This window comes from Corvus cornix, chromosome 3 (assembly GCF_000738735.6).
Source record: "Corvus cornix cornix isolate S_Up_H32 chromosome 3, ASM73873v5, whole genome shotgun sequence".
NCBI lineage: Eukaryota > Metazoa > Chordata > Aves > Passeriformes > Corvidae > Corvus > Corvus cornix.
The window spans coordinates 94,170,469-94,185,790 of NC_047056.1; the positions used below are offsets into that span (position 1 = coordinate 94,170,469).

The 15,322-nt window shown below is 37.3% G+C and overlaps 1 protein-coding gene across 5 annotated transcripts in view; it reads right to left on the reverse strand.

Moving 5' to 3' along the window:
- Positions 1–3,437: 3,437 nt before the first annotated feature.
- Positions 3,438–15,322, reverse strand: part of ARHGEF10 (Rho guanine nucleotide exchange factor 10) — a 112,135-nt gene continuing 100,250 nt past the window's right edge. For all 5 annotated transcript variants that reach the window (XM_039568077.1, XM_039568079.1, XM_039568078.1 and 2 more), the window contains 2 exons: positions 9,267–9,389; positions 3,438–7,339 (listed from right to left, as the gene is read on the reverse strand). In XM_039568077.1, the coding sequence (XP_039424011.1) occupies positions 6,825–7,339; positions 9,267–9,389 (638 nt within the window). In that variant the 3' untranslated portion in view covers positions 3,438–6,824. The remainder of the gene's footprint in view (positions 7,340–9,266; positions 9,390–15,322) is intronic.

The following is a 15,322-nucleotide window of genomic DNA, read 5'->3' on the forward strand; positions in this document are numbered from 1 at the left end:
TTTTAATTTAAGAAAAAGCAAGCAGCATAAAAAAAAAAAAAGACCTTATTACCACAAACTTTTTTCACCCAAAAGAGTGTTCTGAATAGGTGGAGCAGCTTTTAATGAGGTTGAAAGCATCTGATAAGGTTAACAGATGGGGAATACACAGCATTTACTTAGATGAACAATTGAGAAAATGTGCACATCATCCCCTAATTTGCTAAAAATAAAACCCAAAAGAATTTGGAAAAAAACCCCAAAAGCCTACCCTTGCTCTTTACATTGCTGACATTTTCCAGTCATTTCTTCCCAGCCGTAATCAGCCACAAATTATCCCATCACCTGTCTCATCTACACGTGTCTATGATTATGGCCTGTGAGCAAAATACCTCGTTATCTGTACATTTCTCCCCAAATGCCATATGAAATGTTATCATGTATCAGTGTAGGCTGTAACCAGCTTTGCTCACCTGAAAGGCAAGGAAAGGACTGACACATGGATCCCACCTGATACGGCCTCATGGTGTGTGTCTGTAACCTCTGAAGTGCTCTTGAGTTCAGCAGTGCAGATGCAGCTTAAGTTAACTGATGGTGTCAGTTGCTTTTGATCAGGATTAAAAGCATCACAGGCTGCTCTAAGCAACACTGCAGAAGAGTGGTTGCTCTAACAAATCTTGGGGGTAATCCTCCTTATTACTGCAGGCAGTCTGTGCTACCCCACTCTACAGAAAGAAAAATCTCCTTAGAAGGGAACACCAAAAGGCATTTAGTTAGTGTAGTCTGGCAGGCATGTTCTGCAGCTTGAAATGCATACAGAGCAAACCAGAAAAGCTCACAGGAAACAATTCAAACAATTTGATTTGGAAGGCATGAGTGAATGCAGTTTTTGTGCCGACATTAATGGTGATCCTGACGCTCAAGTTGAAACCCACAGAGTTTCTCTCCAATGTGGAATAAGAGAAAGGAAAAATGAAACTTCTGTAACTCTGTAGCTAAGTTTTTTGAATTTAAAACCATACTTGTTATCTGCATTTGGACATTTAAGATACATAGGTTTCAGTGGAAATCAGGTATTCAGTGCTTTGAGAAAACTCTGCTGGAGGCTCAGCTGAATCTTTTGATGTCAAAATACTCCTGAAATTGTATTTCCAGTGAATTTGTACAATGATTTCATCTCCCCCAAGGTGTGTCATTTTAATCCTAGGTGTTCTGGCTCATCTTGTAGGTTGGGGCACACACTAATGATAACTGTGATTATCACTGGAGTATAATAATAAGTACAACAGCAGAACTTGCAGTTCTGCTGTCAAGGCCTGTTTTGCTGGAGGAAAAAATCCCTTTGAACACCTTTGAAGGTCATGCTGTGAAAGACTAATTGCTTTATAGTGTGGTTTATGGAGCCTGGCCAAAGCACTTGAAGTACTTTTGGTCATATATTGGCATTGTTGCATTTCAAATGGAGTCACAGAGTAAATCTTCATTTACTAGGAAATTTTCAGATCCTTTCATCTGAAGCAGTTCCAGTATTGCTTTGTTGACTCTTTGTTTTAGGAGGAAAAGAGTATTTCTGGCAGTTTGGTAGCTGGGCATGTCTTGAAAGAAAAAGCTATTAATTAAATAAGTACAATTGCAAGGCAGCAGCAACTAATTCTGAAAGATCTCGAGCTAGATTTCTCAAATTGAATAGCAGATAGATGTGGCAGTGTACATGCTGCACTTGTGGGGAAGCAGAACATAGATTCTACATACAGCTATAAAGCCCCTAAGTCTTAAAAGGCATAGGAAGCAGACCAGAATTTTGAGCTGTGGTGTGGTGCAAGCAGCTGATGAACTATCCCAGATTAACAGGGGCACTCTTCATACCAACTTGGTACCTGTATGGTATGTGTCAAGTCTATGCTAGTAGGTATTTCTATCTCCTAACTAGTCTCAAGTTCCAGACTGCTAGGCAACCATCCCACAGAAAGAACGTTGTATGGATACATGCAAAGCTGTGTCAGTATCGGGAAACTAGAGGCAGAAAGCCTATTCAGCAAATGGCACCACACAATTTACTTCCACGTAGTTAATCAGTCCCTAAAATACAGCAGGTAAGTGGCTTTGCCAATGCTGTCTGACGGGAGCAGCCCAGGCCAGGCTCAACCCCAGCCAGCCAACTACTACCTGTGATCACAGCTCAGTGCTCCAGTTGTTGCCCTAGTCCTGGCCAGTTTCCTCACACAGACATTTTCCATCACTACGTGTACAGGACGCCTGCAAGGAGGAGACTCTTTAAAGGACTAATCATGGGCTTCAAGAGCAGCAATGGCTTTAATCTGTGTGCTTTTACAGACTCATCATATAGCTTCAAGTCAGGCAAATGCTTTTAATCTTATTTTCTTCCTAGCTACAGATATTAATCTGCCTTCTTAACAGGACTATTATTATGTGAAGTATTATTACTAGAAAGCTATGTAAAGCAATCTAAAAATACTGTTATCAGCTCCATGGTATCACTCATTGCAATACAGACTAACTCATACAGAACCCTCCATTACAGCTGCACCTTTCAAATGACTGATATTTCTCACGTCCAAATGCATTTTGCAAAAGCCAATTTGTCTATATGCATTTAGAAAATCAAACAGGACACAAGAGAGAGGAACAGTGAAGTTTAAGCACTGAACCACAGTTCAGGAAACCCTTCCCAATATTCAGGCCTCTCTCAAAGAGGCAGTAAGCAATTTTAGCCCTCAGATTGCCATCATAAATAATGAACTGTAAATTCCCATTGGGACAGAATCTGTCTCCAGGGGTGTGCAGGTATCCTGCACTTGTATGATTTGATGTTTTTCAGAACCATGTATTAAAGAGATGTGGTATAAAGCCAGGAGCAAAAAGGCAGGCTTTCCTAGCAACCAAAGAATTCTCAGTAACTCTTCTTGTTTGTTTATACTAGCACAGGTACAATCGAAAAGGCTATTGCCAAGTCTGATAAATACAATCTCTGTATTTAAACACAATCATGGGATTATGTATATATCCTTTAGGGCAGATTAGTTAGAAAGAATTGCCTGTTAGCAACTGAAAATTAATTTCCTCTCTTAAAGCCTTTGCTCTGCAATACTCGTTTTCAAAATTAATGCTTCTCATTTGTATGCAGCATGCATGCTGCCCAAGTGCTGATGCATACTCCACATAGACAGCATAGTAGAAATTTTACTGCCTAGACACTATTGGGGTCCATTGATACAGTAATCAAACCTTATAATAAATGACTGCATAATTTTCAGAAACTGCATTTGCTGGTGCTTAAATTGTAGAAATATAAAACTAAAAAAAATTAATCATTGTAATCCTAGCAACATATCCTATTTTCTCTTTCATGAATCCATTAATATATATATTATTCATTAATGCATGACCCAAATTCTAGCCTTCTAGTTAAAATGACAGCCCAAGATGTTCTTCTGAAGTTAACTTTTATCATATTTTTTATTAAACATTTTTCTCAATTTATACTTTGAACATAAATACACAAGTTTTATGGCTCATGTTACAAAAGACACTACTATGTGTTAGAAAACATATATAGAATATCTTGTAGTGGTTACATTTGCTCCCCTTTTTTCCTATTGTTTTCATAACTTCTATTAATCTAGAAAAGCAGTATCAGAAAGCAAAATCCAACCTCCTAGCAGCACAGTCTACAACAGCTATAAGGACTACATGCCAGCTCTAAGAGAAACTTTGGTTCCTGCCTGTTTTCATAGTAAGGTAATACCAGCAAGTTGCATGTCAGAAAGAAACATCACACCTTGTGCTTAGTTACTAAAATCTAGTTCATGACAATATGTATCTTTAAAGTCAGACATACAGCTTCTCTTTTGCTTTACAGCTTAGTAAGATAAAGATAGTTATTTTCAAAATAGAAGAATTTAATGAGGAACCCATTCTGTTCTTACGGAAATCACTGGAAAAAGGCCAATGTACTTTCAGAAGAGCAGACTTGTACTTTGTTTCTACTGTTTTATTGACAGAACTGAAGAAAATCACATTTCAGCTGAAAGACAGGATAAATGTCTCTTTACAACTCTCATGAATTACTGCTAGTGGATCCTGTAATAACACCATGCATGGATTTCCAGTTGAGTGTGTGGTAGACTCTGCTTTCTGCTCCTAGTGATCAGGATCCATGAGGGAGTAGATGCCATTCTCCAGACCTGAAGGCAGGGATGTGGAATACCATGCCCAAGGAGCATGCAAAATAAAACCTGTGGTCTTTTTGCTGCAGTGTAGCAAAGGGATACTAGATTATATATGCTTTATACACAGAAGAATCTTTCAACTTGTTTTTCAATATACATACATTAAACTGTACAATGTAGTACTTCCACACAGTGGGCAAAGAGCAGCTCCCAGGGCCATAGCTATGGAAGAGTATAGAAAATGAAACCGGCCTTGATCTCTCAAGCCAGGGGAGCCTAGGCAGTAGGTCAGGGAGAAGAAAAAAAGTTCGGGAAAATGTTGCCAGCTGCCTGGCTTAGAGGCACTCTGCTTTTTTTTCTTTTTTTTTTCCTACCAGGACTCAAGCCAACACTAAGCCTATGCCAACACTGACAATACCCAATTGAAGTTGCAAGACACACAGCAAAAGACATGGAATAAAAGCAAAAAACAGTAATGAAGATCCTAAGCCTACAATCCCATCTATAACAAGTATCCTTTGTGATTCATTGAAATCCATGCTATTATGGCTCAAGTATCTTGTTCTAATCAGGAATGTAGGATGTGGACAAAGCCTCTGGAATCAGGATGCATACCTGATTTTGAAATGCCTATTTTGGTGCCACTTAGCAGGCAAAGACTGCCTTCACCAGCATTCCCTCTGTCCCACTCACTTGGTGTCAGGCATCAGGGACTTTAGTCCAGTGCTCTGTCAAACTTGCTCAGTCAGCCTACACACTGATTTTGGGGCCACCTTGATAGAGGTCTGCTTTTTAAAGCAGACAAGACTGTAAATTTAAGACACACACAAATCTGCTGCAAAATTAAGAAAATAAATTTCAGCAACATTTTAAAAACCCCAACCCTACTGCTATATCCAACAAAATACCTCAGTCTCTAGCACTGTTTGCCTTGAAATGGCACATGCTGGGAAACACTGCCATTATGGTTGATAGTGATTTAAACCAGGCAGATTGAAACAAAACATGGTGGAATCAAGGCTTTGAATTAGAAGTAGCAGAAACAATTTCAGAGCAAATCACCCTTTTACTGGGATAATAATGGTACCAAAGTAGCCAGAAGTTTTATTTGATTCTAGTCAATGCATACATCTGACAAACATTCTATCTACTTCAGATATACTTAACTGGCATTTTACTGAACTAACAGACAGTATTAGTTACTGAAACTTAATTATACTAATTTCTCTGTATTTCAGTCTACTGACAAGGGAAAATAATTTTCCCAGCGACTCAATTCAAGTTACCTGTAGTAAACAGATTTTGACTGAAGGATGTGTCTCATCACCATTTCTGGCAATGTCTTTATGAGCTGAAGCTTTTGTCTTATATTTCACATGTGCAGAGATTAGTGCAGCAGGCAATTTCAGTAGGAATCCCAAATTCAAAGTTTCCTTTGGAAATACATCAATTCATGAATAAAACATTTATTAGGTCCCTACTTAGAATTCATCCCTCTAACAGTACTAAAGTGACAGCTTGCCCATCTGAGGGACTGAAGCTCTGCACCCCACTTTCCCAACACCCATTTACAGACTGTGCTTTGCTGAAACGGGGTGAAAAGAGGTGCCCGCCATATCTCTGATGTTGCACTGTGACATTATTTGATAGATGCTTGTCTGGGGACACAGCACAACTCAGCTGACCTCTAGTGATTACCTGCACTTTCTATAGATATTCCTATATTAGTATATATCTTCCCAATTAATGACTTAATTAATAAATTCATTATTAATTTACTGCATGTGCCTGCCTCCTTAAAAATGTTACAGTCCATGTTTAGCTTTGATACTGATTTGCAGAGGGAGGATGTGTTAGCAGCACTGTAATACACAGCTGTCCTGTATCTGTATTTTCTATTTGCCTGAAGCCATCACATCCTTGCAACTTTCTCTGTAACAAAAACAAGTCGCAGACACATTGTACCTACCAAGAAAATTTGTACTTTTGTACTGCTTTTTGTACTGCAACATTTCTAATAACACTGAGCATTAGAAACTAGTAGTTAAAAAAAAATCTATGTTCTATGTTGAAATAAACAAATACTGATTAATTAATATAGCCAGTTTTCTTCTAGTCCAACTCTGGTTTGTGGAACGAAGCTTTAAACTATTATAGTTCTTGCCAAATTAATATTAGCTCACATTAGCTACTTATTATTTATTATTTAAAAATATTTCCTAATTTGTTAAAACCTACTGTTCCATGCAATATGTCACTTTGGAAAAAGTAGGAACAACTGATTTAAGTAAACAGAAACCAGCATGAGACATGGAATGTCTTCCCTGCCTTCCCTAAGTGCTATAGAACATAATTATGATATTTATAAATGTGAGTATAAATAAGGTAAGAGATTCTAAAACCATTTAAAAGTCCCTAGCAGTTCCTTTTTTTCTAAATATCAAAGACAGCACCAATAGCTAAACATTTTCCAATACTCCAACACTGCAGAATGTTCTAAGTATGTGAAGACTTGCACCCTTAATCCTGTGATCCAAGCCTACTGAAATAGCTCCCAGGTGTGTAACGTCTATCCGCTTGGGTCCTAAGCTGGTATTAGCCACAAAAGGATATCACACTTTTTTAATAGCAAAAACAATCTTAGATTTAGTTCAGTTAGATATTTAATAGTGGGATTTGCCAGACCATTACTGAAGACACTAGTTCATCTTGTCGCTGCTGCTTGGTCTTCTTGTTTACTCTTCTGTGTCCTTGGCCACCAGAAATTACTAATACTGAACTTGCTTTCATTTTCTTAGATTTCTGTCTTTTACTTTTAAATGAGATATTTTGATCCTTCAAAAGCTCATAAATGTTACTGTCCTCTGGTCTGTGTTCTAGGGAACTTGATCCATGAGACAAAGTAAGGGATCCAGAAGATGATGACAAGTCACTTCTTTGTGCAATGGACCCTACTGAATCCCCCAGCCAAACTGCAGTGTCCTGGGTGTTACTAAGGGAAGAGCCTGGTCTTTCACTGTGCAGAATGTTCTTTTGGTCATCGTCCTTAGGTTCTGAGCCAGGAGGGAGGCTGTTCCTCAATTTGTTTCTGTTCTTCTTGTTTATAGATGTAGCTGTTACAAGAAACTTGACTGGGCTATTGTGTGCATGGTATGACACCATTCCTCTTCCTGGAGCCAAAAGAAAAGACACAATTAAAGAACATTATTTCTCAGACCACAGTGTTCTACCATAATTAGTTCATGAAATTTGCTCAGAATAGCGTAACTCTTAAAGCCCTATTACATGCATCCAGTCTTTCGCTTTGTGTGTACACTGTTTACAGAAAAAAAATGAGTACAAAAATAATGTTCTACCACAAGTGTTTTAGGACTGTACTAATAAATCGGCTGAAACATGGCATATGAATTTTAGTTGATGTACTTTTGTGTTCTGTTCTCACTACAGCATGAGCACAGAAATACTGCTGGCTTTTTAGCTGGCATTGACACAAACATAACACTGAGTTTTCTCCAGTAATCCCCACATATTTTGTGAACCCCAGACCAATCCTGTTCTACTTCTGTACCTTTCCAGAGTAGCATAAGAACATTTTTTTCATTGCAACAGACCCATACACACTATACAACAGGAACTAAAACTCATCCTTCTGGTTGTCTAGTTACTGTGACAGATTCATAAGGAATTGACAGAACAATCATTTTTCTTTTTTTTTTTTTTTAAGTATTTAACTAGTGGTATATTGGTGGTACAAGGAAGATTTACACTGTGCAAATCATCAGAATGTATGAAAAACAAATTGCCCATGGCCAAATTGAGAAGCTGTAACAGTATCAGTAGATTTGCCCTTTACAAGCAAAAATAAGAAAGAAAAAAATATTGAATTCTACAAAGTAAGCTACAATATGAAAAAGAGCTAGGCTAGCAAGGGGAAAAGCCCAGAAACCTTATAAATCCATCCCTAACTCCCTAATGCATTCCACATTATAAGAAAACACATTTTGCTTTTACAGATAGTACAATCATATAAAGATGAATTATCACTATTTGAAACATAATGGGGAAAAGCCACAGTTTTTGAGTTCAAAATACAGTTATCAAAGACTATTAAAACAGATCTCTAAATGTAATGTTGCTAGATCTGTGAAATCTGACAAATCTTGATCCCAGATAAATGCAAGAATATATGACATAAACCACAATAATAAAAACAGAAAATGGAAGAGAGATTTTTTGATTCTGCAACTATGTGTATTCTTGTATTGCATTTATTTTCACCTAAGATAGGTTCCAGATTTTTACAAAGCATTTATTCTGTGTCATACCAGATTATTGCTGCATATTTTGCTGAACACAGAGGATTTCATTTTCATTTTGCAAAGTTATATAACCTTTTTTCCCCCCTGGAGGAAGCTGCAAACAGCTTGCCTCATAAACTCTGCCAGCTTCCCTCTGCAACACAGAAGCTTGAGCAGAATTCTGAATCCAAAACATTGGGGGAAAGTCCCTATTAAACACACTTTTAAAACCTTGCTTCTGCTAGTAGTTTAAACATTTGTGAAGTGATACAGCAGCATTCGTGTGTTCATATTTCAAACGGGGTAATATGAAAGTAACTCAATAAATACATCTCTCCAGAATGCAAACACCTTGATCACTGTTCAAAAAATTGAATATATACTCTCATATATTCTAAGTCTCCAGTTTGGGGGAAAAGGGAACAAAACCAGTTTATTCAATAACCAGTTAGACAGCATGCTAGTTTTCAGTATCTGTGTCTCTAATACATCTATTTTCCCCAAATCTAGAAAGAAGACTGCATTCTCTTCTCATGCCCATATATTTGGCTGTACTCCAACAGGATTAATGTCTATCTCTTAAAGAAAAATAGTTGTCCCCTTTCAAACAACTGAGACAAAACTAGACAAGTATCTGGATAATACTGTAAAGCTTGGAAAGAACAACAAGTATAATTTCATCACACAGCTCTAGCTTTTATCTAAGCAATACATATATAATTTGGCAGGTTCACTTAAGTTACTGGCAGAAGAGAACTGACATCTTCAGTACTCGATCCATTTGAGAAATTTCACTCACCAGTTACTTTGGGAATCCCCTGCAAGCGTGGCACCGGTAACGCTACTATTATGCCCAGGTTTGTTCCAACCAGCAATAAACCATGGCACACCAGGAGGCTGGTCACAGAGACACGCTGCTGCCCTGTGGAGTTCAACAGGTGCTCTGTTACTGTTGAGTGATGACCTTTGCCTACATCAAAGGAACTTCAGGCAAACACAATCAGCTGTACCATCTCAATTAAGCAAAGGCAAATATTTTCCTGGATTATGGTATTACATTTTACATACATGGCAATTCAAATACTATTGAACTTCTGAAACATTCTGCCCTAAATCTCTAAACCACAGCATCTAAAGGTAGACACAGACTGTCTCTGCAAACATGCTTTTAAGAACACGCTATGTTTGTATGCTCCCAACAATAAAACCGAAAGGCATTTCACTTCACAATACTCAGTTACACACTATAGTCAAGACTCAAGCCTGTTCAGGATTACTTTTTTCTCCAAGTTTTTAATCTGTGAAACTCTATCAGAAGTGCTGTGTCCACTTTGTGTGTTTGGGTCCCCGCATACAAGAATGGCATTGGCATATTGGAAGAAGTCCAGTGGAAAGCAACCAAGATGATCAGGAGACTGGAAACATTACAGGAAATGCTGTCTGCACCTACCTGATGGAAGGATGCACAGAATACAGTCAGACTCTATGGAATACATGTGCACAGCAATATGGTAAGCCACAACAAATCAAATTTAGAGCATGTGAAAATTGTATTCTACGTAGGGAAAAGCTGCTTCACCATAAAGGTGGTCAAAAACTTCAATGGGTTGCTCAGAGAGGTTGTGGAATCTCCATCCTATGCAAAAATAGTAAAAATTTGGCTGGACAAGACTTTGAACAAGGTCTAATCAGGCCTTCTTCACAAAGGTTGAACAAGACAGCCCCCAGAGTAACTTCTAATCAAAATTACTCTGTGATTCTATGATTTTCTACAACATTGTTTGCAGGATTGATATTTTTCTAATGAAAACAAAGTCATTTTTACTTGCAATGCTTACTAAAACTATGTTTGATTCAGTTTAGATGGATTTTCAAAATGGCCTTGACAAGTTTCAGGAACGGAAACTATGGTCTGCACAAACTTTTTCCCAAGTTTATGGCGAGGAGCATTTAAACTCTGCTCAAAGCTCTAAGAGTTTCAGGTTCAAAACATACACATTCTTGGATTTATTATTAACTCTACATGTAAGAGAGTGGTCATTCCATCTTCATCATAGCTCTCAAGTTGTGAATCACTTCATCAGTAGGTTGAGAATTTGGACTCCACATTTGATTTAACTTGGGTGAACCCTCATAGTCTACACTTTGGAGTAGGGTCTTAATTATGGTATTTCACAAAGGAATGCATTTTCTGTCTTGTCCCTTGAAGCTGAGATAATTTACATCCAAGAATATATGAATTACAGACTCACTGGGAAAGCAGGGAAGGAGCAGCTTGACTGTAGCCCAAAGCACTTGACTGGAAAACAGGAAGCAGACCACAGTCCAAGTCTTTCCTCACAGAACTTTATAAAACCAAAATATTAACCCAGCAATAGTGTGTTTTAAGAAGCCCATATAGGGTCAGATCTGAAATCCAGGTGCTGTCTACCTAAAAGCACATCCTAAAACACCCTAAAGGCAAAATGATCAGATGATCCTTGGCAGGTGTAACAAGGACAAGTAAGTTTAAAAGGCTACATCTACCCGTGCAGACCTTTAGAGACTCCTCAGTTGATTTCCATGAACTATAGGTGTTTATGCTGGTAGGATGCATCATCCCTTCTAAGCTAAATAAGCAAGGATGCTCTATGTTGTACACAAATTACAAATCCTTTGAAGTGTGGTGTTTCCCTTTTTGATGGGTTTTTTGTTTAGTTGGGTTTTGGTCTTAGGGTTTTTTGGTTTTGTTTTGGCTTTCTTGAGATATTAATGGGATTAATTTAGTTTCCAAAACAAAGCACACAAAAGCACTCCTTCAGCACAAAAGTTTTAACAGTAATGTCCAAATACCTCTGTATTCTGGAGTTTTCAAAAATCAGTATTTGAATTCTGTGATTTAGAACTCAGGCTTACTCAAGTTATATATGACATGTGAGTCTTCTCCTACCACCTGTGCCACAGCAAGTGCAAGCTAATTACAGGTTAGCTTAACTTAGAGCTTGTTTTACAAACTACACAAATACTTGAGTACAATTTTTTAACTTTTAACAATTATCAAAGTCTCCAAGTACACAGCTGCCTCTCAACCCCCTGCAGAAGCAAGATGCTCCCATTTTTAAACAACTGCTCTTTAATGCTTTTTAAAGCATTTAAAAGATAACATTATATTCATGATTTCATACTTCAAACCTGAAGCAACTTTTAGACAGGAATTTTTACCTGGGGAAACTGGCAAATATGCATTACTGTTTCCACAGGCAAAACCACCAAATTATCAGCCAGCAACTTGGAATCTTAAACACTGAGCACAGCCTAAAGCATGAAACAGCTATAGCAAGGTCAAAACAGAAATTGCTTGCCGTGAAACCTTGGAAAAGCAGGAAACATCTCCATCTGAGAAGACACTTTGAAATAATGTGAAACAATTAAAATATATATAGATAGATAGATTTTAAAAAATTACTATTTTAACATATTAATTTATCTGCTAGCCAAGGTTTGAAATCACACTTATCTTTGTTATTTTCTGAATTTTTGTTTTGATTTATTTCAAATTCAGAGAAAAATAGTCAATCCAGTTCTCCAGAAGGTATTTTGCAGTAAACAGAGAAATTAACAAGTTAAAAAGGGAAAATGATAAACATATATGCCAAAACCAATAAAATACTCATCTTTAAATAACAACTTTTAGATCACACTGTCCCATTGAAGAAAAAACTGTTAAAACCTGTAAAATAATCTGACCAAGATCTTGACTTTACAAGAACTGAAGCCAATATTTAAGCTTATATATGGACAAATGGTTTTACTGTGTATGGTCTGCTCTGCATTCACCCTTCTCAGGTCTCCATTACAACCACCACCAGAGCTGGATAAATCCTTATAGATCTGAATTCAACCCCAAACAGGTGCAAGGACATTACTGCATATCCTCTAACATGGCCATGCTGCTCTTACAATGTAAAAAACAGCCCACAGTACAGATCTGCTGGGCTGACCTAACATTTTCTCATCTTTTTTATCATTTCCCAGCAGTAGGATCATAAAGCAACTGCACTTCATGGTCTGGCACCTGGAGGGGTGGGAAAAAAGCAAGCTGGAAAGCCTCATAGCAGAGTTTGTTTTCCGTAGAGAGGAAATGATACTTTTTTTTCTTTGTTTTTGTCATCTGTTTCCAGGAAACACACATGCCATTAGAGGATATATGGATATAAACAGAATATAGCAACTTAAGCAGAAATCATCTCCCTGTTCAAAAGGTAACCTGTCATCACCTATATAAGCATGAAGTATCAAGGTCACAGTAATCATAGTAACTTCTTTAAAAGGGCAAATTCTTTTAGAGCTGAGAGAAAAAACATGTTTAAGGATGTTCTTTAATATAATACTGTGACTATGAAAAAACAAATGGTCTGTTCATGTACAGTATGATATTTTTTGGTGTGAGATGTGATAAAGGCTGGTGAAAAACTGCCTTTGTTGAACCTTCAACTACAGATCACAAATATTCAAGCATAAACTTGCTCTACAAATGAAGTATGTTGCACTAGTGAAATGTGTGTATTTGTCTTCAAATGTTAATAGATTTCTCTGCTGCTCAGTATGCCCTCTGTTAAGATAACAGAGCTGTGCTTGGGCTCCTTAAAAGCAATCCAGCCGTACTGTGAATCCACAGTGAACTAGACAGAGAAATAAATAGCTAGCTGGACCTATAACAATAATGATGTTCTTCCTCTCAACCATTCTCTTCCTTTCTCACATGGCATTTGGTCTTTCGTTACAGAACACAATCTTGTTATACATTATTAAGAAATATTTCTGATGATATATGAAATAAAGGTAGTATAGACCAGTCTAGACTAAATGCCTATCCCACAGTCACCTCTGTGACCCTGGTTTAATTTCCAGTCCTGCATTCCTAAACACAAACTTTCCGTAACTCCAGAAAGCGAGAGCCCTCCCAGCTCCAACACTCATTAGTGGACTGCCACAGATTTAAAGTTACCTCCAGCAGATAAAAGAATCTGCCAGACACAGTCTGCTTTTTTGTGTTACTAAACTTCACCAAATCGTAAGGACAATCGCCTTCTGTGCCATTTCACTTCCCTGTGATTCTGTCCTGCCCACTGTGCTGCAGGGCTGTCTTCTCCAAAGCACAGGAGACACATCCTTTACAAGATAGAGAGCAGTGATATTTAAAACCATCTTCTCCCAAGGACAGAATTGGGGAAATTTAATGCTATGAGAACTCATTATTAAGGTTAGGAGACCCTCCTACTCCACTTAGTTACTATAGCTATCTTTTAAGTACAGTACTGTAACTCACAGTAACCATTCCTGACAGTGACAGTAAGTTTTTCTTTTACTTGTACTGTATAACTACAAAAAAAATTCATTACCTTAAAGAAGCAACGTTCCTCTTATTTACATTACTTTAACTAAAGACAGAGATGACATCTCTAGTTAGCCTATCAGGTCAGTATTACATAATGTTACTACTGAAATCCTGGGAAAAGAAGTCCAGCTTCTTCAAAGTTATACAGAGATCTTGCCTTTTTAATCTCTCTTCTTAAGACTCTTAGCAGTATTTTTACACCAATTTCTTCTCTCATTTCAATACCACTTGAATTTTTTATTTATGTGTTATTTTTACATATTAAGGAACTTCTGTTGAATTTCAGAAAACTAACAGAGCTTTTCCCTTTAAAACTAAATGTCATAAAAATCTCCCAAGAAAGCAAATACATATATTGTAAATACACAGCAATTTCACTGTGTTGTAATTCAGTTTCACTTTGTTGGTTTTTTATCCTTTTTTATCTCAGTATATACTATACAGAACTTGATTTATTCTTTATCTCCTTTCAGTTCCAAAACTGCTGCTTTTGTTCTTACTGCTGCTTTATTATGTAAACCTCCTACTACTCTTTTAGCTTTTGTTGTTGCAGCATTTTTGAGATCATATAAACAGGCCTGAGAGCTGCTGCTAAATAATTGAAATTCATTTCATTTTTAGAAAGGAGTCTCCCTTTGAACATTTGCTGTAATAATGTCCTACTCCCGAAATAAACTTCCATTTCCATTCACTGGTGTGCTTTCTGTGAAGACATTGAGAAAAAAAAAAAAAACCAAAAAGGAACTAAAATGGGTAAGGATGACACCAAGGAGCTATAATTAGCTAGAACTCTTTTACAAAAATAATGGTATGGTATGTTAGATCAGCAGTTTTATTGCCATGGCAATGAACACAAAGCTAAATTCTGAAGATTTTTATATGCAGAAAATATGTAAAAGGGAGGTCCTACTTCCCTTTTTCCCCCCTGCTATGAACAGCAGAACATACTAAAAGTTAATCTTTTTACAATTGATCTTGACTTCTTTGCATAATTGTGATGAATTCAATCAAATAATCTATTTAAGGGCAGGTGATTTGCTGCTGTTCAGTGCTGGAGCTACAGTCAAACCCCACAAGTAAAAAACACCCTGTCTAGAACATGACAAACAGACACAATTTATAATAGAGTTTCATTGCAAAGCTAATGTCATCCGAAAGAAAACATGGTAAGAAGACAGAGACTGAAGAAGTGAAACATTTTTGATGTAAGATTTATATCTAATTCCTGTGAGAATATAATATAAATATAATCTCTGTGTGGGAAGAACTGGCTTCTGCTAGATAAACTAAGCAATAAAGCTGGCATACACATTGCCCATAAAAACTGCAGAAGCTTGGTCTATTGCAGTCTACAGATAGGGAGAGACAGAAGGAATGGTTGTCCACTCATGGATATCTCATGCTCAGCCATGCCAGTACCACTTTTCTCCTCTCTCCTCCCAGCACTGCCACAGCTCCCACCTGATGTGCTTGCTGAT